Genomic DNA, 24174 nt, shown 5'->3' with positions numbered 1-24174 from the left:
TGCACATCCCAAATTAATGAAGATTTTTCCTCCTGGTGCAAACTTAAAACTTTCCGCAGAAGTTTACATAGGATTTCAACCTATTGAGTCTACATCCTCTTTCCCAACCTCTCTTCCTCTCTCGAGAGACGAAGAAAAAGGACCCTGGGAACGAGGCTGTCGGGTCTATTACTTCCTCGCGTGCGTAACATACTGAAGCTAGTATACATACAAGAATCAGAGCAGTTGCGCTTTTTGTCTTGTTAGCCGAGTGAGAGAATGATAGGACCTGTGCTCGTCATCAATAACTGTACGTTTTCTTCGGTCGCGTGATGAACATTTCTTTGTGCACCGGGAGCCTGGGGCAGTTGCATTGTCTAGAACCACTTGACAGTGAGCGAAAGCAAATGAATGATCAGCAATTAACTTGAAAACCCCTAGGCTAAACCTCTGTAAGCTGAGAGCGTGAGCACCTACCACTGCCTCCTCAGGCTTACCGCGCATTTCACAAAGATAGAGTTGCACAAGGTCAGTCATTCCATCTTCTTCGCCTCTCAATGGAGATGATGTGTCCACAATCCTCTTTTCCGCCTGAATTGTTAGTTTCCATATCGTTCCAGCGAGTATAACTAACTCGAGATCCGTCAACACACATCCAGAGTCTTTTGGTACTAGGATCTCTAAACAAGCTGCTCCATATCCATTCATTTGGTGTACGTAGAGAGGGAACGGCTTGTTGCTCAGGTGCTGAATTTCTCGAGGCAAGCTTGCCTCGAAGATCTAGCACCTGAGCAACAAGCCGTTGCCTTTTTACGTACACCAAATGAATGGATATGGAGCAGCTTGTATACACATCCTAATATCGAACTATTGAACTGTAACGATAATGACAATTATCGTTTATTACGGGTTTCACGCTTTAGATACTCCTCTTAAGTAAATCTCTGGAAAAACTAAAAACACACGAACGATACGCCTAAAGAGGAGTGAGACCCTACAAAGATTCGGCAACTTTCTGAAAACGCAGTTCACAACGGCAAGTTTCCGGTTTCTCACCATTTATTCATTTAGGTATGTTTGAGTCGAAACATTTTGACCGAAGTCTATTGTAGCTAGTTACCTGAACGCTCGCTGTTCCGATAGAGGCTAGACTTCAAAGTCCGTAAATAAAAATAAATTGAACTTATCAATTTGAATAAACTTATAAATACATTTGGCTGTAAAAAAAAGCCTTCAAAAAGTCTTTTGACAGTCTTGAAAATAAGCAATCGAAAAAGTTTTGATAATCAAAAGTTAAAGAAAAATTAAACAAATGTACACGTCTACCACAGTGTTGATCAGATCACGCACGTCACGCATGAATATAAGAAAGGTTACTAAGGCAGGACGGATGGGAAAATCATCGGCAATTCCAAAAAGGAACACCCAAAACTCACACTTCTGCGCCTGGTCTTTGGTGAATTTGACAATTTTAACTTTATAGCTCCCTTGTAAAAATAAAAAAGTGAAATTAAAAAGGCCAAGTGGTATTTTAGGAACGATTTTGCAAATAAAAAGACAATTAAAAATAAACGGCATTTGTAATATCCATGCTAGATTCACTTCGCTGTCAAATTTAATGCTGGTTTTCCGAGGAAAATCAACCGAACAACAAAACTTTTCATTTATTTTCATTCCTATATGGCCAACTAGTAAACTGCAAGCAGTTTATTTATTTTTGAAACGTCTCAGAGTTTTTACGTGATTTTCTGTTAGTATCTAATATTGGCTTTACGCATTGTCATCACGCTTAACTGAACGGTATTTCGGCGTGCACATCAGTATAAAATAATTGCGGCTTTTTTCGTTACGGAGGAAGCTTGATATAAAGAAGTATGACGACGTATCTTTTATTTTGAATCAAGTCATAGCTTTCGTTCCTGTGAAAAATCAAAAGAACTATTTACAGTGGCGTGGTACGCTGGAAATGAGACTAGAAGCTATCGTCATGGCTACATGACATCACAATGGATAAACAGAAGATTTTCATTCCTCTGAAACGCATGTGATCGTTTTCAACAAAAGGAAACAATCATGAGTTTTTTGAAGAAAATGCGTGAAAAAAGTCCAAGTAAAAATCATCAAGAATTACAATTGAGAGCTTCGGTTCGTTCTCCGACTGTGGAATGTGCCAAAGACAAATGGTAAGTGGAGCAAAAAAGAGTAGAAAACTCATCGGGAAAGATCACCGATAAATGTAGGCATGTTAGATTTAGGTGAAGTTTTTTTTCCTATTTGCGCTTTTGGTACGGCAAGAGAATAAAGCAGCCGTTACAAACGAAAACACGCCAGCAAAAGAAAAAAAAACGAACAGTTTGTTTTTGAGTCTGGGACAAAAACTGAATGACTCCAAGCAATTTACCACTTAACTTGCGATTTTTTAGTTTCATCGACGCGCGCTAAATCTCCGTTTAAAGAGCCCAATGAAATTATTTTTGGAAATCGCGGTGATATGACGGCAATTGAGACTCAGAAAAATGAAACTGAAAACCTCTGATAGACTGATGTGAAGATAACAAGATCCCAAATTTTCGAAACTCCATTTTCAAGGAAGGCTTAGATATAAAGCAAGTTCATAAAAAATTGAGTCAAAGTGTTACTTCTTGCTCTTTTAGAGTATTAAGGAAACATTTTGATGACTTGAAGTCACTGTACCCTGGTGATTATCTTGCAGTCTCCCAGACAAGAAAGATTCCATCAGGGAAGAAAGTAGGAGACTGTCGCGTCCAAGATCTTTAAAGAGTTTCCAAAAGGAAAAGCGCGATGGCGATGTTACCACTGCTGCTGCCTGTTCGAAGGTAGCCACCACAAAGGTCAATGCTGCTCCACTTGCTCCATTGTCAGGCGTCTTTGGTAACCATGAGAAAAAGAAGGAAGTGAAAGCTGGTGCTGACACTAAGGGTAATAGTTCTCAGGCGGTTTCGTGTCGAGGCCGCAATAAAACAAGATCAGGACCAACAAAGGTCAAAAGGAAAGCTCCACCTCCACCGCTGCCTCCCTCTAAGAGGCCTTCCGTTTCTCATACCAGTCCATCTCAATCTGGTTTACCTCGTCCTGTTTCAGCCCGTCCCTCTCCTCCGATACCTCCACCGCGTCAACCACGAACTCGTAAGGCGGCTCCACCTCGCCCCCCTCTACCGAACATGAAGGAGCCTGGAAAAAAGAGTGATACCACAAGTGTTAAGAAGAAGGAAAACGAGATGCGCCACTATCCAAAGGATCTAAACCCGTTTGCAAGTTCCAACGGTACCACCGATAATGACTGCTCGTCCCAGAACAGCGGGAAGGCCTCCAGTGCTAGTCGCCAAAGGCATAAAAGAAGACGGAAGAACTGTAAAAGTGGAGAATACCCGATGGAAAATAATCCATTTAATGATACTGATGAGATGAGCGAGACGCCCTCCAGTACTCGTCGTCAAAGGCGTAGAAGAAAACAGAGAGAATCCATGAATGAGGAATACAAAATGGGAGACATCTCATCCAGTGATACTGATGACATGCGCAACAAGCCCTCTAATACTCGTGGTCAAAGGCGTAGAACAAAACGGAAAGAATCGAATGGTGAAAAATACAAAATGGAACACAATCCATCCAATGATACCGATGAGGAAAATAGTTCGTCAATCTTGGAGTCGACCGATACTTCTGACATGTGGTCTGTTTCTTCATTGGAAGATATTCAGTTTGTGGTGAACACAGCTACAGTAGAAGAGATAAATGTAAAGACTGCATTACAAGGCTTGGCTGCCAGCAATGAAAAAGACGAACAGGTTGACCGAGAAGCTTCTGGTGACTCAAAGGCCCAGTCATTCCCATCTGATAAGGTCTCTCCTGGCGATCTCCCTTTCACAAACAAGGATAATGTTCCTGCAAGTATCGGATCAACAAACCTTGATGCTTCGACTGCTAAAGATTGTTCAAATGTGGGCGAGAGATCAATTATGAGTCAAGTACAACCTTCCGAGGAAGTAATTGCCATGGAAGAGTGCCAGGGTGGAGACAGCTGTGGTAAGTTGTTCTGTAAGCATACCACAGAATAGATCCTAATGAGCGGAAAGTATTGTAAAACAGTGCATCTTCATCCACCGAACCAGCGAAGAGATTCATTAGAAACATTCCCATCTGCGCCACAGCCGCCACCTTCATTCCCGACTGTTGCTAGTACTTTGATTGCTCTTAACCAAATAGATTTGATTGGTTCAATATCAACTTCATCAGAATGTGTATACATTCGCCTGCTCTTTTCATTATTTAAGCACGTGTATTTTCTGAAATCTTCTTTAGCTGCCATCGTAAGCAATCAGTTCCCTGAGTTGGCCATTTATATGGAGACAGAGATTAAGGTTGTCGAACACGAGATGCTTTCATTGCACAAGGTGATGGTTAAATTGGAACTAGAGATGAAAGAAGCAATGGACACTGAAGGTTAGTTTCCTATTTTTTACCTTCACATGAGTCAAAATATAAAAACTAACATATTTGCTACAAACGTGCAGAACAGTGATTTTCGAAAGCCACTATCCTGAATCCCTAGCTTCGAACCTTTACAACTGTTCACTTTCCGGGTATACCGTCGCGCTTAATAGAGGAAGATGCATGTGTAACTAACTAAACACAAATTAAATTATCCGGGTATACCGTCGCGCCTAAACACAAATTAAAAACTTACAAAACACAAATTAAATGCAGCCTTCTTTAATTTACCCCTTATAGATTGTGAGGCTGAGTTTGAAAGCTTATCACTTGACTGGTTAGCGCTAAATAAGTTCCGTTCTGAACTTGACGAAAGGAAACAAGACCTTCTTACTCTGTAAGTACATCTTATCCTTATAAAGCTGTTTTAAACCTTGCTCGATAGTTGGGAACAAGTCAATATGCCAAATTATGGTAATACATATTCAATAGCCAGAACAAATGATTTAAATTAACCATTGATATAAGCACTCCTTTTTTCATTAAGCATTTTAATTCTTTGTATTGTATTTCCATTTGAAAGGTTATCATATTAAAGCCTTATCTTTCGTCACTGTTGTTTTTAGTTCCAGACAAGAAAACCGGAAGGAGTGTTTGAAATTCTTACGTCAGGACCTTAAATACCTGTTTGAAGTCAAAGGTGAGAATCAGTTTCGTTATTTCTTCAATGTGATAATGCTAAATTTTTTTTTGTATGATGTTAAACAAGTGTTCTGTTACCAACGCCTGGGTTTTTTTTATGCAATCCTTTATTTGTCTGTTATCATATGGTGAGTGATGTTTTATAACGTTTTCTGCGGCAGGTTGGAAGAAAACCAGGGAACACAAAGATCAGGAAAAGAATGTCCTGGATCTTATCCTCAACTTGACCAACATGGCCTGAATAACAAACTGCATTAAAAGTAGGAAACTTGCATTTTAATTCAGTTGAAATGCTTTTGGTTCTCTTCTTGTAATCTTACCTTGTATTCTATAATGAGTTTGCCACGAATCATTAGGGTTATGTTGATTTAAGAGACTTTATTATAAATAACAATGGCTAATCCTGTTTTTACTTTTCTTTTCTTTTTGCAGTTTCGATTTCACAACTTTTTCTTTATTTCTGGTCTGGCTTGTATGGTAACATGTTTGTATATGGCTAAGAACAAGAGATTATTATCTCTTGATAAAAATCCTTTGTAAATCTATGAATTCTGAGTAGTTTCATTTTTCAATGTAAAATCCTTTCTCTTAGCGAATCATTCAGATATTATCCTTGAATCATGAGATTACTTTATTTGTCAAACACATTTTCATATGACTACTATGAATAACTACTATGAATTCAAATAATTTCTATTGTCGTAAAAATTTTCATCTTTTTTTTTAATTGCTCAGAACTATTTCATGAGTATAAACACCTCTTTTGTGAATGTAATATCTTAAGTTCAGAGTCACGGACAAAAGATCTAACCAGCCTTCTTTTTATTACGACCCTGTTGTCTTTTATTTTGATTACGTTTTATTCCAAAGGTGAAGGTAGATAGATCTAAGGTAAAGTCATAGTTTACGTATTTCAATTCAATGGCTTTGTTTTCTTCCAATCAGATGCGCTGATATAGAATCATTTGTAATGAAAGTGACGTAAGCAGTTACAAGATCACTGCACGTAACTGAATACTTCACCTTTGGCACTGCACACTTTCTTTTTGTTCGTACTTCTCTTTTCTTTGTCTGTTTTTTTTCCGCTTTTTGTTTGATTTTAGGTGGGTAGGTTAAATATTTCTAGGTACTTTATCATTTTTAAGTTAGCCCATATTTTCAATTTTAACTTAGGTTTTTTTAGGTATTTTGTACTTTGGGTTCGGAATCTCTTTTTGCAATTTTCTCATCCTTTTTTTCTCCTCTTTTATTATTTTGGGTTGTTTTCGTTTCCTTTTCCTTCTTTCTTTCGTTTTTCCTTCCTTTTTTTCTTTTTGAATGACATTGCCCTTTTCCTCCACCTGTATCAACAGCGATTCGAACGCTGTGGGTTATGTTGGGTGGCTTTCTGGCTGCATGCGTCACTTTTCTTTGCGATCAATCCATATCAGTGCTGATGATTAACCGAATGCTAAGACAAGGAGACTGGGACTCATTGAGTATAACGTCACGCCATTACTTCACCAGGGAAAGGAGTAACGTAATCGCCTTAGTTTTTTTCTTTCAAATTGACACGAGATCATTTTTGATTCAATTGAGAACATATTGAGTTGCCTATTTTTCATTGCGATTTTTTTCGCTATTTCCTTATTTTATTTTGATTTGTAATAATTGTAAATAAATGTAAATGAAAAAAAGACACGACTTTTCTCAAGTCTTTCATAAAGTCCGTCTTCTCACTCTTTTGCTGTTGATTTGTCAATAAAAAAGCAATTTCTCAAGTTTCATTATTCCCATTAGTCACCATACCCTCACCTCGGTTCAGACTGTTACCCTCATAGGCATTTCAGATTTTAACGATTCATGACCTTGTTTTTACGGTTTTGATGAGAATTGTAGCCATTTTTTTCCAGTTGTGACCGGTTTACATGGTCAACTGGCCTAGCTCAGATCGACAAGAACTCAATTGAAAGGGTGGACGATTATTAAAAAAGCCAAACCGTTGACATGGCAAAGAACTAAACTTTTTATTACTCAAAAAAAAATCCTATTAAGCAACAGCTAAATAGGAATAACCACATTTTATTCATTTTATTCATTATTCCAAATTGCGGCGTAGCTACGAGCTTAGTAGTAAGAGCTATTTGTAAGGGCGTCCTTGTATCACCGGAGTAAAACAAAATTGCTATCGTATTGACAAGTTCTCACTCAGTGCCTCTAGTGTTAAAATATCACTTAGTGAGAATTATAATCACAGGAACGTTCGCAGCTCATCTGAAAAATTCGTTTTACGCCCTTAGATAAAGTAAAAACAGTTTTGGTATCGCTCGAGCTTGTTGAGCTCCCCATGGATGTAACTTCTTGACAGCAGACAAGCATAGGATATCAAAAGTTCTTGACTAGTACAATGACAACAGATTTCACTCCAGTCCTCCTTGAGCGTAAGTTAATAGTCAACTTGAAACCCTAATGAAGCTTTATCAAAACACTAACCTACCTTTCGTTGTCCAGTTTGTGATTCTGTCTTTAATTGTATTTTTAGGGCGGTCTAAGGTGGGAAGGGGAAAAAGTTTAAACTATTATGGCTAGGATTGCAGCTTGTTCAGTATTGTTATCACACCTCACATCTCTCCGTACACTGTAAGAATTTGGTTTGTTCAAACGAGATGGTCAGATCGGAAGGGGGAGAGGCAAGGGGAAGGGGGTACTAATGCACGCCTTCTTTCAACCAAAGTGTCAGCCTTGTATCAGCTGACTGTTAAATGTTTCCTCTATGAATAAATAGGAAGAAAACACAAAAAATACAATTACCTAAATCGTTATGAATCGACTTTAAAGCCATAATGGTACACGAGTGAGGAAATGTAAAGAGGCGGACATTTTTTTTCCCAAATGCAACTATTTTTCTCATTTAGCTACTTCTACTTCAACTGTTATGGAGAAATTTCAAGTCAATAGAGTGGCTACTTCTACTTCAACTGTTATGGAGAAATTTCAGTCAATAGAGTGGTTTAGCAAGAGGACAGGAACGTCATTTCAGAACGGGAAAGCGCGCAGATAATCCGAACACGACTCTATTTCAACTTCCGGTGTTAGCGTTGCCGTTCTCCCCATCAAGTTCAGAACGTCGTTACGCTAGTTTTCCCGTCGTGATCAAAACGCCTAGGATTTGCATTAATTGTGCACTTATAAACGAGATAATGCTGGTTGGAATGATTTCAGAACTCATTTCCAGGATAACCAGGTTCCTTTCTTTGTTTTGTTCGGTGAATCTGCGACATTTATTCTGGATTCCCGAAAGGAAACACGATCGTCAGCAAGCAATCTGATTTTAGGGCTCAGTTACCTTTTGTAATTGCGCGTGGCTTTAAGCAACGTAAGGGCTTTTTTTTTGATACATTTCTTGAACCATGTATGAAAACTCTAAGAACGGGTACTGTTCATTTTATCGTGAATTAATTCATCAATAAATTAAACTTGCTTCATGTTGAAGTTTATCAAAATGAAACAACACGAAGGTTACCTGCTTTATTATTCAGTGATATTTGTTGTCATTGTCGTTTTAACCGTGATTAAAAAGTGTTCTGCTATTTGAAGTCAGAGATTAAAAAAAAAAAATTGAGAATAGCTCGGGTTTGCGCTATTTTATGTCTTTAGTTTTGATCAGCGCCGGTGAAAACTTAGACAAGAAAGTCACCTACGAAATAAAATAACAATCAACTTGATTTCGGCACGGCTTTCTAAATCTATTGATTTGATTCAGTCTTGAACGACTTTATTCGTTAAAAAATTAAATTAAACAAAAACAAAATAAAACAGGAACGAATTCTGATTCCTCAGTCTAACCGTTTCGTTGGTGACTAGTTTGAGTGCATTTCATTCGTTCATGGTTAAACGGGAACTGATTGTAAACAACTCCATCGTTGGGTCGCTTGATCTCTACATGTTTTCGCCACAACTCCTGACAACTCCGTTCAAAATGCATTGCAACTCTAAGAAGGTGGTGCTTAAAAGAGGTGTACTGTCATGATTGAGAAGAATATTCAGTAAACAAGGGAAAAAACGGCGACGATTTCAACTCCAAATTATATTTAACAAAATTTTGAAGAAAAACGAGTAGTGCTGAAATCTAGAAGCACGAAACGAAATGACAGCGATACAGATCATAGAAAAGAAGATATTTAGAGGGCTTCAAAATTTGATAGATGAATCTGCAGACTCGAGACTTAACTGGAATGAAATAATTTCAAAGTTTAATCGCCCATGTGGATTCATATTAACAACTCACTTGTAGTAAACTGTCCTCGGTTTTTGTTTGTTACACTCTCAAAGAGGATAATTTCGTTGGCCTTCAAGTAGTCTATGAAACAGAAAATTCAAAGCTAATGATGATCCTTAAGAGCCAAGGTTAGGATATTCAAGAACAAATATAACGTGGACGGTTCGTTGAAACGACTGCTAAGTCACTTTTCAACAAAACGCGACGGCGTTCTCGACCCAGTTTTTTCTCGGCATTTTTGCTGCAAGCGCTGTTCTGAAATGACGTTCCCGCCCTCTTGCTAAACCACTCTAATGTAGTTCACTGAGCGCGCGCAACGCATTCGAAGCAATTATTTTCATGGCAACATGACATCACAATGAACGAAGCAGAGATCCTTGGAGTTCATCTGAGAGATTTTGTGAGAAGCAGTAATGGCTTGTGTTCTCATACCTTTCCATCGGGAAAAAGAAAGAGCTGATAATTTTTTGATCACAGCATCTGTTTCACTATTGAATGTTGAATTACGCAAGAAAAAGTGGTAAGGGACACGATAAAGTATTTTCTTCCTCTCTTTTCTATTAAGAGTTTAGTCTTCGAAGCTGCTTGTCTCACTAAAGTCAAATTCTTTTTTACTTTTCTGATTAGAAAATGATCAAAAGTTAAACTCTGACGAAGCATGCAATTTCGGAAATAATATAAATTTCACTATGATTAATTGAATTGAGGACAAAAATATGCGTTCTAGAATTTGGTTGAGTTCGATTTCACTGTTGAATACCGCGTGAGACTTAAGCAACAGAAACAAAGGGTCTCTCCCCAAACTGAATATTGTTTGCTCTTTGAAGTTGCAAGACTCGGTGAAAAACAAATACTAAGCTAATTGGTATTTTTAATGGCGGTGCTGCAAGAGAAAGTTTTTGATAACGGTCACTTATTGACAGCGGGGGGGAGGGGGGGTACGTTTTACTAGTTACCAGTCTTGGCATAAAGACATCATGGCGGCCGCCTTGAAGATACCATGTACTTCTTTGCCTTTGTCGTATTCCAAAATAACAAAAGATGTAAGCGCATCTCAGCCCTTGAATCGTAAAACGCCAATCGCTTATACAAGGGTAGAATCCGTACTGAACAGAAATATGGTTAACTATGGCAACTTTTTCACAGTTTGCTGACATTCGTGTTTTCTTCCTCAATTAGGTATCCCCGCAAGCTTGCAGTTTTTTGGAAAAAAAGGAAAGCGAAATACAGTACAAAGGTAGTCAACTTAGACTTTGGATCTCGTACCTTTCTCTCTTAGCTCATTAAACGTTATTAATTTCTGAATCGTCAGTTTGAGTGAAAGAAATATTTCTTCCAAATAATTTTTCTCTCAGCCTGTAGCATGGTTTGGAGGTGTTAAAAATGGTTATCGTGGTGTTCATTTTTGGCCTGAGCCTGATCCAGTAGATAGTAAACTTACTCTCCTCAAGGTAAGTTTCAAACAAAGGCATCCTGAAGTACAAATATGGTGACAGATTTCCGTAAAGTGCCACAGCATTCGGAAACGAAATTTTGGTCCAAAAGGCTTGCTTTCGTCATAGTTTTCTTTATCCAAGAGCTCTATGCATAATGAACTATGGGGAAGTGCGGAATTCTTGGCCAACTTTTTGAAACCATCGTTTACGTAAACACGTTATACCTACTTACTGAAGCCTTCCTTGTTTTTTTCTCAGGCTTGCTGCTTCCTCCGATTCAATTTGCGTTACGTTTTAAGAAGTTTTGAAATAAAAACAGTCCATCTTTCGTTGTGAAGATTTATTGAAGCCACAAGGTTTTTAATATGGCTTAAAGTCAGTCAGGAGAAAGATACCAAGGAAGACAAATTGATTAAAAAATAAATCTATATTTTTGTTCGGAATTTCCTGGATGGTCACATGAATGTTTTTACTGTCTCTAACAGTGCCACATCTCAACCTCTGCATAATGTGTGTGAGCCATATTGAGTTCCATATTGAAACTGAAATAATTTTCTGTCAGTGTTCCTGTACACAGACCATGCTAAATTTGATTACTTCACGTTGTTGTTTGGCCAAGGACAGCTTTAACATAAAAAAAAATTCTAAACGCTAGTGTTTAGCTATTGTTCTGCTCATTTGGTCTTTTGTTTTGTCACATCTTTGTTTCCATCATTCTCATGGTTTGTTCAAGGTCCCTAATATTGTTGTTATCAAGTTTGTTTCTTTATTTTAAAACAATGTTTATTTGTATTTGTAGAACCCAGAGGATGAAATGACAGAATATCAAGAAAAGCAGTGGAATATTTACATCTGTAATGTAAGCTTTTCCCTTTTCAATTTTACATGAGCATGTAGTTGCTCTTTGCGTTTGATATTATTTCCACTCCACGCAGTTTGGAGTAAATCTGAAAACTGTTCATCTTCCTCTTGCTTCTTTTGAAATCATTAGCTGTTCCCCAGTGGTCATCACCAGCTTCTGGCCACTGGCTGTATTGATATCAGCAATTACATTACAGAGATGCCTGAAAAAGTGGATGTTACTGTCACCCTTAAGCCAGCAATCAGGAAAGTTGTTTCTGGTAAAATTGAGTTTGAATTATCATGGATTATCCAGGAAGATGATGGAGTCATTCAGTGAGTATTCTTCATTAATTTCCATAGCTAGTTATTGTAATGATCATCCAGCTTATGTTTGGCAATTAAAAGTCAGTTACTATGATAATGTTATTTTAGATCCATGAATTTGATCAGTAAACTTTCAAAGTGAGATATTATCATTTTTGCTGCATTAGCACGAGGGTCCACTAATATATAAAATATAAAAGTTTACTTGCTCAATGGTTTTTATTCATGCAATTATTATTTGTTTTGTCTAAAAGTAATTGTATTGTGAAATTCCATTAACTCTTTTGCATTACCTTTACAGTCCCACAGATGAAGAGATATGGGAAGAGATAATACAGGAGGTCAGGGAGGAACAAGCAAGAAGAAAAGCTGAGGGAAAGACAGCCAAGTATAAATCTTTGAAAAAAAGAAGGCGCAGGAAACGTAGCTGCTCAAGTAATACAGACATTGCCACTGAGGAAGACAGAAAGAAAGATAAAAACAATGAAGTTGGCTGCTCAAGTGGTACAAACATTGCTGTTGGGGAAGCTAAAGAAACTATTGAACAACAAGGTGGCATCTTCCCAAATGCTGAAGCTCAGGTGAATCCCTCACCTAGAAGTAATACCAAAGTGGGGACAGGAAAAGTCACGAGGCAGTCTTCACCTCATCATGCACATCTTAGCCCTGCATCACCATAACCACACACATCTGCTAACCAGGGACTGCCATCAGAGAGTGAAGAGAAAAAAGGGGTGCAGAGTAAAAGGAACCTTCATAAAACTGTCAGGTTTCAAATTGATGAACAGCCTGAGGTATTACATCTTGTTGTACATGATGAAGAAGCACTGGACTCCTTGCCTGTGTTGTCCTCAGAAACTTTTTACAGAGAAACAGTTTTCATCGAGGAAGATGAAGTTGCAACAAAAGAGAAGTGCATTCCCAAGAGAGATGAAAATTCACGTAAGTTCTGTTTTGTTTCTCAGCCTCCTATTCCAAATGGAAAGGGGCTTAAATTTGATTACTTTTCTCTTGTTTGATCTGATTTATTTTCAATCAAACAATTTTATTGTAAGACTCCTTGGAACTTTGATCTACAAGCAGTAAATAAAAATCATAACTTTACTTTTTTTTATTCTGAATTACAACTATTTTTGTTGATTTTTGATGGCAACTTTTTTGTTTAGCCTCAAGTGGAAGCCAGCTTCACTCAGAGTTGGCCTGTTATATTGAAGAGGAACTGAAGCTTGTTCAAGATGAATTATTGTCTTTGGAAGAAGTCTGCTCAAAAGTAAAACTTGAAATGCAGAGAGCCATGTCATCAGGTGGGTGATCCATTTCCAAAATGATAATGTGAAATAGCTTGGAATTTCAAATCATACAATTAATATGTTGCATTCACTTGTTGAGTCAAATTTCAGAGCAGGCATTCCTTCGTTAAAAAACTTATGTTAAGTTCTTTTCCCCACTAATGAGTTATAAATCTTTTACTCCAGGATCTTATAAATAATTCTCTTTACTGTTTGCAGTACAATTCTTATGATATTAGGTCGGTAAATTTGGTATTGAATGGACTTATAGCCTGCTTTATATTGTTTTGATATTGTAAGGATAAATTCTGTCTTGATCATTCTCAGGAGTGAAAGCATTAAAAATATTAAAAAACAGGTAATCCCCAAACTAGAGATACTGCAAGTTTTTACACTTATTTCAGGTGTTATAAGCCATGCTTAACTTACACAGCTTATACAATGTATTTGTTTACTTTTTGTCTGTAGACCACAAAGAAGAGTTTGAAAGCTTAAACCAAGGCTGGCTTATATTGGATATCTTCCATTCCAAAGTGATGAAAAGAAAAGACGACCTTCTTGCCCTGTAAGTAATAAAGACTTATTTTAGAAACGAAATGTCCATTATGACCTAAAATGTAGTCTTACATTGTAATCCATTATACAAAAACTCTGCACAGGTGCCTATATATGTTTACCAACTGCCTTTGATATGGATAACTGATCTATCTATCATATATTGCTTAATTAGTTCATCTGGATTCATTTTTATGATTGTTAATAATAAAAAAATGTGAGCAATGGATTGAATAATGTTTGACTTACAGATCGAGAAGTTCCACTGTTTGTCTTTGTTATTTATTTGGATTTTTCAGAGACTGTAGTGGTTCTGCTTAACTAAAGGTTGTATTAAGCTTGAGGCAGACTTGCTTGATTTTCTGTTTTCCTTTCGCCAATATAGTGACAAAGGAAAAAACATTGAAAATTGTCTTAACTTGCTGTGTTCAGATTTGAGACGCCTTTCAGAAGTGGAAGGTAAGTATTCAGTTGTTTCTCCTCCTTTTTCTTAGTTTCTCAGTTTAGTGTTATTGGGACTGGTTTAGTGAACCTTGATTCTTAACCCTTTACACCCTAACATCATTCTGTATATATATAAATACTCCAAAGTGTTGTGTTTACATTTCCTAAGGTGCTGACAGGTGAATTTGTTTAACAACCTTGAGTTTCTTTACATAGTGATCATTTCCTTTATCCTTGTAATATTCTAAAGAGAAATTAGATGCTATTCACTCTTCAGGGCCAAAGGCATAAACCAAAATGTAGATGAAGGAAAGAATGTTTTGTATTTTGATTTTAGGGTGGAGGAAAACAGATGAGAACAAAGCTCATGAAAAAAGAGTTGCTGGACTCATTACTGCAATTCGCCAATGGAGCCTTCATGCCTAAATTTGAAATGCAAGTTATTAATTGTGGCTCTAACACTTCATATTATTGCAGTCAATATTATATCTTAATTAGCTGAAATTCAAGGCTTATAGCTAATTTAATTTTCAGTGTTTTTGATTACTACAATCTAGCAATAAAACATACTGTCTATAATTCTGTCATATGAAGTGGTGCAGATGTTCTTATGTTGGTTTATTTTCTTTTTTGCATTTCAGAATGAATGAAAATCCATCTACTATTTTTGAATATTGGTCATTTGTGTTTCGGATTCTTGTGAAGAAATTAAGGCAAGAATTGCCTTTTAGTAAGAACATGCTGCTGCTCTTTTTTCAAACAAATTGTTCTTTAATAAGTTCATTTATAACAGTATCTTAAGTATGATTTTTCTAAAAATGATATATGATATTGAGTGCTCTATATTCAGAAAGAAAAATTCTTTTGATGAAACATTTTCTCTCCACTTTGTAAATAATCCTTTGTCAATAGTCCAAAATATGTTGTGTAAACAGGTCATGGTGCATTCTTGTTTCAATCTTTTAATGGGATTTAAATTTTTAAGAATTAATTTTTTCCTGCAGTTTTTATGAAGCCACTGTAAGTTGTAATAACAGCACTTTCCAAATCCTTTTCCTTATTTTGAAATGATGTACTTTAAGTGGTTTTGATAAGACACATCTCCTGTCTTAATTGAAGGAATACTTGTAACTAGCTCACCTTATGGTTTGTGAAGTTTATCATCTGTACAAAAACACTTTTTTCCTGCAATATTCATGAAGCCACTGTTAAAGTAACATATTCCAAATTATTTTTCTTATTTTCAAAAGATCTACTATTCAAAATAATAAATGATAATAATAAATAATAGTAACACACAAGTAAAAGACCTAATACTCTCTTGTCAATATAACTTGCCTAAAAATGAAGAAAAAACTTTTTGTTTACTTCTTGAAGATTTTTGAGGTAAAGCAAAGCAAATGTCAACAGTCATGCCAAGTGGTTACATGTGCAAATGTGTCATCTTGGTATATAAGTGAATCAGTATTGGTGCTGATGTTGGGGAACACATTGTAATGGAGACTGAGAGACAATCAGAGTGACTTCAATATATATTCAGAACTTAACCTAACAGAAATAATGACATAATCGATTCCACTTGACCTTCCAAATCTGTGACATGTCAGTCCTTCTCATTAATTTAAGCTTGAAACTCTTTCTTGGTGCAGTTGAAGTCTTTTCTGTCAATCACACATGAAGTTTTTTTCTTTGTTGCTTAACATTTTATTTGTAACACTCTTGTACTGACATTGGTATTGAGGTCATTATGCAGTGGCTCTGAAATAAAAAAAACAGTTAAAAGTTTATGCTCATAACTTCCTGTTATTATTGGATGGTTTCTTTTAATTTGTAGTACTTTTGTATGGACATTACTACTGAGATCATTTGGCAGCAGCTTCAAAGTATGAAAAATCTGTAATTATTTGTTGGCTACTTATCATATTGTTTTTTAATGTTTTTTATGAATGTTGGTTTTGAGATAATTATACAGTGGCTTCAAAGTATGAAAAGAAAAACCTTTAAGTTAAGTATTAATAAAATTTGTTGTTGTAAAGTATGTGATGATCATTGTTGTGTTCATGAGGTCATTTCGATTGAGTGTCGAAATCAAAGTGATCCGTGATTGCGAAAGTTTTACCTCACCATCCTCAGTGATTGGGCCAGAAAACTCGTCCCAAATGTAGTACCACAACTTAATAAGAGAGATATGTAGGAACTATTAGATGAGCCGGGCTGATTATGTTTTACAAGATGACTATCGTCCCGTTTTAAAATTACCTTAGCCGGTTAAGATTGAAGAGATCTTGACGCAAGTGTCAAAGAAACAAACCAAAGAAATAATGGTTATGACATTAAATATAACAATAACTTTTCGATCGCAAGACAACCAGCTTAATTCACTTGTCATGTGTCGACTTGGTACTTGGAGAGCTCAGATACACAGTTTGTGCTGTGAGCCTCCTGTTGGTCGATCAATTCTGATAACAAGTAATGTGATAATCAGGATATGTATGGTACCATACGATACACAGGTCACTATCCACTCAGAGCTTTCACCCCACTTCACAGGTTAGAACTGTTGTGCAAGATTTTAAAAGAAGGAAAATCATAAACATAGACGGTAAAAAAATTTGCGTAACTGTGTTATCATGGTATTAAAATCGCCTGGTTGCTAATTCTACCACCTCCAAACGTTGAGGGGGACAGGGGGCAGGAGCCCAGGAGAACAGGGGGCGGGAGAGGGCGGGAAGCGGGAGCAGAAATAAAGAAGGAGATAGTTTGCTGTTTATTACTGAGTATTATTCAATCAAAAACACTTAACTGGCAAAGTTTTGAAATGTCCATTAAATATCACCAGTGCTTAAAAGAAATTTTGAAAGCAAGAAAACGTAAATTTGTACTCGGGCTGGAAAAACAGCATTACTTCCGGTGAATTTGGAAATCCCTTCAATTACGTCTTAGGTCATGAGATACCATGACACATGACACATGTACACGTCTGGTAAGTTGTAGCTGTCGAAAATCTTCAGCAAAGAGAGCGATTCAAGTTCAAGTGAAATGTCGTCAAAGACTACATTAATCGGCCTCAGTATTTTTCGGTGTGGCAGCGAAAAATCCGTTCATGGAAGACCTTAGGAGCTCGCTCCGCACGAGTGCACATCCCAAATTACTGAAGATTTTGCCTCCTGGTGCAAACTTAAAACTTTCCGCAGAAGTTTAAATAAGATTTCAACCTACTGAGCAAATCTGATGATAAGCCGACTACGAATGTTCAATCGTGCTTCACTAGCAGTTAAACGGAACACTCAAAATGCAAACGGTTCAGTAATTGATGTGCAGGGATTTAAATCATCCTTTGGAGTCAGCTTTTTTATTTGCTCACGACTAGCTACGACAAGTTACTTACGTCAAAAAGGGAGAGCAAGTACGGATTCAGGAGAAGCAAACTGTAAAAGTTACGTCTGGCTCTTGATTTTTATAATTGCTTTTGATATGGTATTCCTAAATGCATGGAAAAGCCTATATTAAATTGCAATAGCTATTACATCACACAGAGGACTGAGAATTTCGTCTTTATAACGAGATGTCAGACGCGATGGTCAAACTGTGATAACTAGGTTAAACTTAGTTTAATTAAGAAAACTGACCTGTAATAACTTTCATCGGTCCGATGATCCTCCCGCCAAAACAAAGGCCAGAAGATGAACAAGAATGTTAAGTTTTGGCTCAGTTTGAAAGTTAATGATCGATTAACCTGAAGACGGGAGCAACACAATCAAGGGTGGGAGTCGGGAGGCAAAGGGGCACAAAAGTATGGGAGGCGGGAGAACGTGGTACAGGAAGCGGGAGACTCTGACCCCCCTGTCACCCCTCACCGAAATGTGAATGACATCTGCAACTTACAAAAGTACGGGAGGCAGGAGAACGTGGTACGGGAAGCTGGATACTCTGATCCTGTCCCCCTCACCGAAAAGTGAATAGCATCTGCAACTTACAGTAAGGGGTGGGGGGCAGGCTAATTTCCCAAACAGTGTTAGCTATCGAGTCTACATCCTCTTTCCCAACCTCTCTTCCTCTCTCGAGAGACGAAGAAAAAAGACCCTGGGAACGAGGCTTTCGGGTTTGTTACTTCCTCGTGTGTGTAACATACTAAAGCTAGTATACCTACAAGAATCAGAGCAGTTGCGCTTTTTGTCTTGCTAGCCAAGTGAGAGAATGATAGGGCCTGTGCTCGTCATCAGCAACCGTACGTTTTTCTTCAGTTGCTTGATGAACATTTCTTTGTGCACCGGGAGCCTGGGGAAGTTGCATTGCTTAGAACCACTTGACAGCGAACGAAAGCAGATGAATGATCAACAATGAACTTGAAAGCTCCTAGGCTAAACCTCTGTTAGCTGGCAGCACGAGCACCTACCGCTGCCACCTCAGGCTTACCGCGCATTTCACAAAGATAGAGTTGCACAAGGTCAGTCATTCCATCTTCTTCGACTCTCAATGGACATGACGTGTCCACAATCCTCCTTTCCACCTGAATTGTTAGTTTCCATATCGTTCCAGTGACTATAACTAACTCGAGATCCGTTAACACACATCCAGAGTCTTTTGATATTAGGATTTCTATACAAGCTGATATATATCCATTCATTTGGTGTACGTAGAGAGGCAACGGCTTGTTGCTCGGGTGCTGAAATTCTCGCGGCGTATGAATGGATATGGATCAGCTTGTATAGACATCCTAATATCAAACTTAAGTTTCGATCAAAGGGATTCACGGGCAGATTTGGCTACATTTCAGTTTAGTCTGTTGGTAGTGAATACATTTGTAGTCATTGTAAAAATAAAAGGTAGTATGATATTGGCTGATGGTGGATGATAATTCGTGTTTATGAGTTCATAAGTCTTGTAGATTCTAATTTTTACGGCTTGGTCGTAGATAAGCCGCTTTCAATTTCTTCAGTGTCTGAAAAGAGTTCTGCTGCTGCCCTTGGGTGACTTCTTTTTATTCTGTTGTCATATTTTGGAAAATGAGTGTTAAATAATGGTTATATATTGCTATTTGGTTCCTTTGGTGCTCGTCCTGATATCAAATCCCTTCTCGCTACAGAAATAGATGGATGTTCCTGGGCTCCAAAGTTGCAAATTGAGAAATGCATGTGACTGACTTTTGAATATCACAACCAAGGGAAATATTTAGGATTTGAACGTTTAAGCTACTCTTGTTTTTACCTTCTGTATTTTGACAGTGTGATAAATGTTATTACGGATTTCACGCTTTAGATACTCCTCTCAAGTAAATCTCTGGAAAAACTAAAAACACACGAACGATACGCCTAAAGAGGAGTGAGACCCTACAAAGATTCGGCAACTTTCTGAAAACGCAGTTCACAACGGCAAGTTTCAGGTTTCTCACCATTTATTCATCTAGGTATGTTTGAGTCGAAACATTTTGACAGAAGTCTATTGTAGCTAGTTACCTGAACGCTCGCTGTTCCGATAAAGGCTAGACTTCAAAGTCCGTAAATAAAAATAAACTGAACTTATCAATTTGAATAAACTTGTAAATACATTTGGCTGTAAAAAAAGCCTTCAAAAAGTCTTTTGACAGTCTTGAAAATAAGCAATCGAAAAAGTTTTGATAATCAAGAGTTAAAGAAAAATTAAACAAATGTACACGTCAACCACAGTGTTGATCAGATCACGCACGTCACTCATGAATATAAGAAAGGTTACCAAGGCAGGACGGATGGGAAAATTGCAATTCCAAACAGAAACACCCAAAACTCATACTTCTGCGCCTGGTCTTTGGTGAATTTGACAATTTTAACTTTATAGCTCCCTTGTAAAAATGAAAAAAGGGAAATTAAAAAGGCCAAGTGGTATTTTAGGAACGATTTTGCAAATAAAAAGACAATTTAAAAAAAACGGCATTTGTAATATCCATGCTTCGCTGTCAACTTTAATGCTGGTTTTCTGAGGAAAATCAACCGAACAACAAAACTTTTCATTTATTTTCATTCCTATATGGCCAAGTAGTAAACTGCAAGCAGTTTATTTCTTTTTGAAATGTCTCAGAGTTTTTACGTGATTTTCTGTTAGTATCTAATATTGGCTTTACGTATCGTCATCACGTTTAACTGAACGGTATTTCGGCGTGCACATCAGTATAAAAAGATTACGGTTTTTTTCGTTACTGAGGAAGTTTGATATACAGAAGTATGATGACTTATCATTTATTTTGAATCAAGTCCTAGCTTTCGTTCTAGTGAAAAACCAAAAAAACTATTTACAATGGCGCGGTACACTGGGAATGAGATTAGAAGCTATCGTTATGGCTACATGACATCACAATGGATAAACAGAAGATTTCCATTCCTCTGAAATGCATGTGATCGTTTTGAACAAAAGGAAGCAATCATGAGTTTTTTGAAGAAAATGCGTGGAAAAAGTCCAAGTAAAAATCATCAAGAATTACAATTGAGAGCTTCGGTTCCTTCTCCGACTGTGGAATGTGCCAAAGACAAATGGTAAGTGGCGAAAAAAAAGGTAGAAAACTCTCGGGAAAGATCACCGATAAATGTAGGCATGTTAGATCTAGGTGGAGTTTCTTTTTTCTATTTGCGCTTTTGGTACGGCAAGAGAATAAAGCAGCCGTTACAAAAGAAAACACGCAAAAGAAAAAAAACAACAGTTTGTTTTTAAGTCTGGGACAAAAAACTGAATGACTCCAAGCAATTTACCACTTAACTTGCGCTTTTTTAGTTTCATCGACGCGCGCTAAATCTCAGTTTAAAGAGGTCAATGATATGATTTTTGGAAATCGCGGGGATATGACAGCAATTGAGACTCAGAAAAATGAAACTGAAAACCTCTGATAGACTGATGTGAAGATAACAAGATCCCAAATTTTCGAAACTCCATTTTCAAGGAAGGCTTAGATATAAAGCAAGTTCATAAAAAATTGAGTCAAAGTGTTACTTCTTGCTCTTTTAGAGTATTAAGGAAACATTTTGTTTATTTCAATTCACTGTACCCTGGTGATTATCTTGCAGTCTCCCAGACAAGAAAGATACCATCAGGGAAGAAAGCAGGAGACTGTCGCGTCCAAGATCCTTAAAGAGTTTCCGAAAGGAAAAGCCCGATGGCGATGTTACCAGTGCTGCTGCCTGTTCGAAGGTGGCCATCACAAAGGTCAATGCTGCTCCACTTGCTCCATTGTCAGGCGTCGTTGGTAAACCTGAGAAAAAGAAGGAAGCGAAGGCTGGTGCTGACACTAAGGGTAATAGTTCTCAGGCGGTTTCGTGTCGAGGCCGCAATAAAACAAGATCAGGACCAACAAAGGTCAAAAAGAAAGGTCCACCTCCACTGCTGCCTCTCTCTGAGAGGCCTTCCGTTTCTCATACCAGTCCATCTCAATCTGTTTTACCTCGTCCTGTTTCAGCCTGTCCCTCTCCTCCGATACCTCCACCGCGTCAACCACCAACTCGTAAGGCGGCTCCACCTCGCCCCCCTCCACCGAATATGAAGCAGCCTGGAAAAAAAGAGTGATACCACAAGTGTTAAGAAGAAGGAAAACGAGATGCGCCACTATCCAAAGGATCTAAACCCGTTTGCAAATTCCGACGGTACCACCGATAATGACTGCTCATCCCAGAACAGCGGGAAGGCCTCCAGCGCTAGTCGCCAAAGGCATAAAAGAAGACGGAAGAACTCTAATAGCGGAGAATACCCGATGGAAAATAATCCATTTAATGATACTGATGAGATGAGCGAGACGCCCTCCAGTACTCGTCGTCAAAGGCGTAGAAGAAAACAGAGAGAATCCATGAATGAGGAATACAAAATGGGAGACATCTCATCCAGTGATACTGATGACATGCGCAACAAGCCCTCCAGTACTCGTGGTCAGAGGCGTAGAGCAAAACGGAAAGAATCGAATGGTGAAAAATACAAAATGGAACACAATCCATCCAATGATACCGATGAGGAAAATAGTTCGTCAATCTTGGAGTCGACCGATACTTCTGACATGTGGTCTGTTTCTTCATTGGAAGATATTCAGTTTGTGGTGAACACAGCTACAGTAGAAGAGATAAATGTAAAGACTGCGTTACAAGGCTTGGCTGCCAGCAATGAAAAAGACGAACAGGTTGACCGAGAAGCTTCTGGTGACTCAAAGGCCCAGTCATTCCCATCTGATAAGGTCTCTCCTGACGATCTCTCTTTCACAAACAAGGATAATGTTCCTGCAAGTATCGGATCAACAAACCTTGATGCTTCGACTGCTAAAGATTGTTCAAATGTGGGCGAGAGATCAATTATCAAGCAAGTACAACCTTCCGAGGAAGTAATTGCTATGGAAGAGTGCCAGGGTGGAGACAGCTGTGGTAAGTTGTTCTGTAAGCATACCGCAGAATAGATCCTAATGAGCGGAAAGTATTGGGAAACAGTGCATCTTTATCCACCGAACCGGCGAAGAGAGTCATTAGAAACATTCCCATCTGCGCCCAAGTAAACTTTTATTCTTGACTGTTGCTTGTATTTTGATTGCTCTTAACCAAATAGATTTAAGTGGTTCAATATCAACTGTGTATACATTCGCCTGCCCTTTTCATTATTTAAGCACCTGTATTTTCTGATATCTTCTTTAGCTGCCATCGTAAGCAATCAGTTCCCTGAGTTGGCTATTTATGTGGAGACAGAGATTCAGGTTGTCGAACACGAGTCGCTTTCATTGCACAAGGTGATGGTTAAATTGGAATTAGAGATGAAAGAAGCAGTAGACACTGAAGGTTAGTTTTCTATTTTTTACCTTTGCATGAGTCAATATATAAAAACTAACATATTTGCTACAAACATGCAGAACAGTGATTTTCGAGAGCCACTATCCTGAATCCCTAGCTTCGAACCTTTTCAACCGTTCACCTTCGTCAAATAACAGCCGAACTATCCTGTTAGTTGAGAGGAATCTTTCGGGGTTCAAAGTGCTTGGTTTCTCTCACGCAACGCTAAAGAAAAACAGTTTTTCTCCTAGGAAGAGGTAAAGTCTGGAAACAGTTATCCGGGTATACCGTCGCGCCAAATAGAGGGTGATGCATGTAACTAACTAAACACAAATTAAATGCAGCCTTCTTTAATTTCCCCTTTTAGATTGTGAGGCCGAGTTTGAAAGCTTATCACTTGACTGGTTAGCGCTAAATAAGTTCCGTTCTGAACTTGACGAAAGGAAGCGAGACCTTCTCACTCTGTAAGTACATCTTATCCTTATAAAGCTGTTTTAAACCTTGCTCGATAGTTGGGAACAAGTCAATATGCCAAATTATGGTAATACATATTCAATAACCAGAACGAATGATTTAAATTAACCACATATAAGCACTCCTTTTTTTATTAAGCATTTTAATTCCTTGCATTGTATTTCCAATGGAAAGTTTATCGTATTAAAGCCTTATCTTTCGTCTATGTTGTTTTTAGTTCCAGACAACAAAACCGGAAAGAGTGTTTGAAGTTCTTACGTCAGGACCTTAAATACCTGTTTGAAGTCAAAGGTGAAAATCAGTTTCTATGTTAGTTCTTCAATGTGATAGTACTAAGTTTTCTTTTTTATGATGTTAAACAAGTGTTCTGTTACCAACGCCTGGGTTTTTTTTATGCAATCTTTTATTTTTTTGCTATCGTATGGTGAGTGATGTTTTATAACGTTTTCTGCGGCAGGTTGGAAGAAAACCAAAGAACACAAAGATCGGGAAAAGAATGTCCTGGATCTTATCCTTAACTTGACCAACATGGCCTGAATAACAAACTGCATTAAAAGTAGGAAACTTGTATTTTAATTCAGTTGAAATGCTTTTGGTTCTCTTTTTGTAATCTTACTTTCCATTCTATAATGAGTTTGCCACGAATCATTTGGATT

General features: G+C 37.7%; 4 protein-coding genes across 4 annotated transcripts; all 4 read left to right on the top strand.

Annotated features, from left to right (window-relative positions):
• Positions 1-4397: 4397 nt before the first annotated feature.
• LOC149040213 (uncharacterized) lies at positions 4398-7044 on the top strand. Its single transcript, XM_089183049.1, has 4 exons — positions 4398-4443; positions 4732-4828; positions 5058-5131; positions 5295-7044. Exons 1-4 carry the CDS (start codon positions 4398-4400, stop codon positions 5372-5374), a joined length of 297 nt encoding a protein of 98 aa, XP_089039175.1. The 3' UTR covers positions 5375-7044.
• Positions 7045-10360: 3316 nt separating this feature from the next.
• Positions 10361-12936, top strand: LOC149040212 (uncharacterized). The gene is made up of 6 exons (XM_089183030.1): positions 10361-10434; positions 10571-10628; positions 10747-10842; positions 11627-11686; positions 11819-12003; positions 12296-12936. Coding segments are annotated over exons 1-6 (780 nt in total). The 5' UTR covers positions 10361-10432; the 3' UTR covers positions 12675-12936.
• Positions 12681-15373, top strand: LOC149040211 (EH domain-binding protein 1-like; the record flags this gene model as incomplete). Its single annotated transcript, XM_089181531.1, has 5 exons — positions 12681-12936; positions 13161-13298; positions 13752-13848; positions 14224-14297; positions 14620-15373. Coding segments are annotated over 5 exons (654 nt in total), but the record flags the coding sequence as incomplete, so codon positions are not given.
• A 7634-nt stretch (positions 15374-23007) lies between these two features.
• Positions 23008-24174, top strand: LOC149040210 (uncharacterized). The gene is made up of 4 exons (XM_089183353.1): positions 23008-23053; positions 23412-23508; positions 23736-23809; positions 23976-24174. The coding sequence occupies exons 1-4, from the start codon at positions 23008-23010 to the stop codon at positions 24053-24055; spliced, it is 297 nt and encodes a 98-aa protein (XP_089039479.1). The 3' UTR covers positions 24056-24174.

Source organism: Pocillopora damicornis, chromosome 9 (genome assembly GCF_964200805.1).
Source record: "Pocillopora damicornis chromosome 9, jaPocDami1.2, whole genome shotgun sequence".
In the NCBI taxonomy this organism is placed as follows: Eukaryota; Metazoa; Cnidaria; class Anthozoa; order Scleractinia; family Pocilloporidae; genus Pocillopora; species Pocillopora damicornis.
The sequence above is the reverse complement of the archived record's forward strand: the minus strand, read 5'-3'. Positions and strand labels throughout refer to the sequence as shown.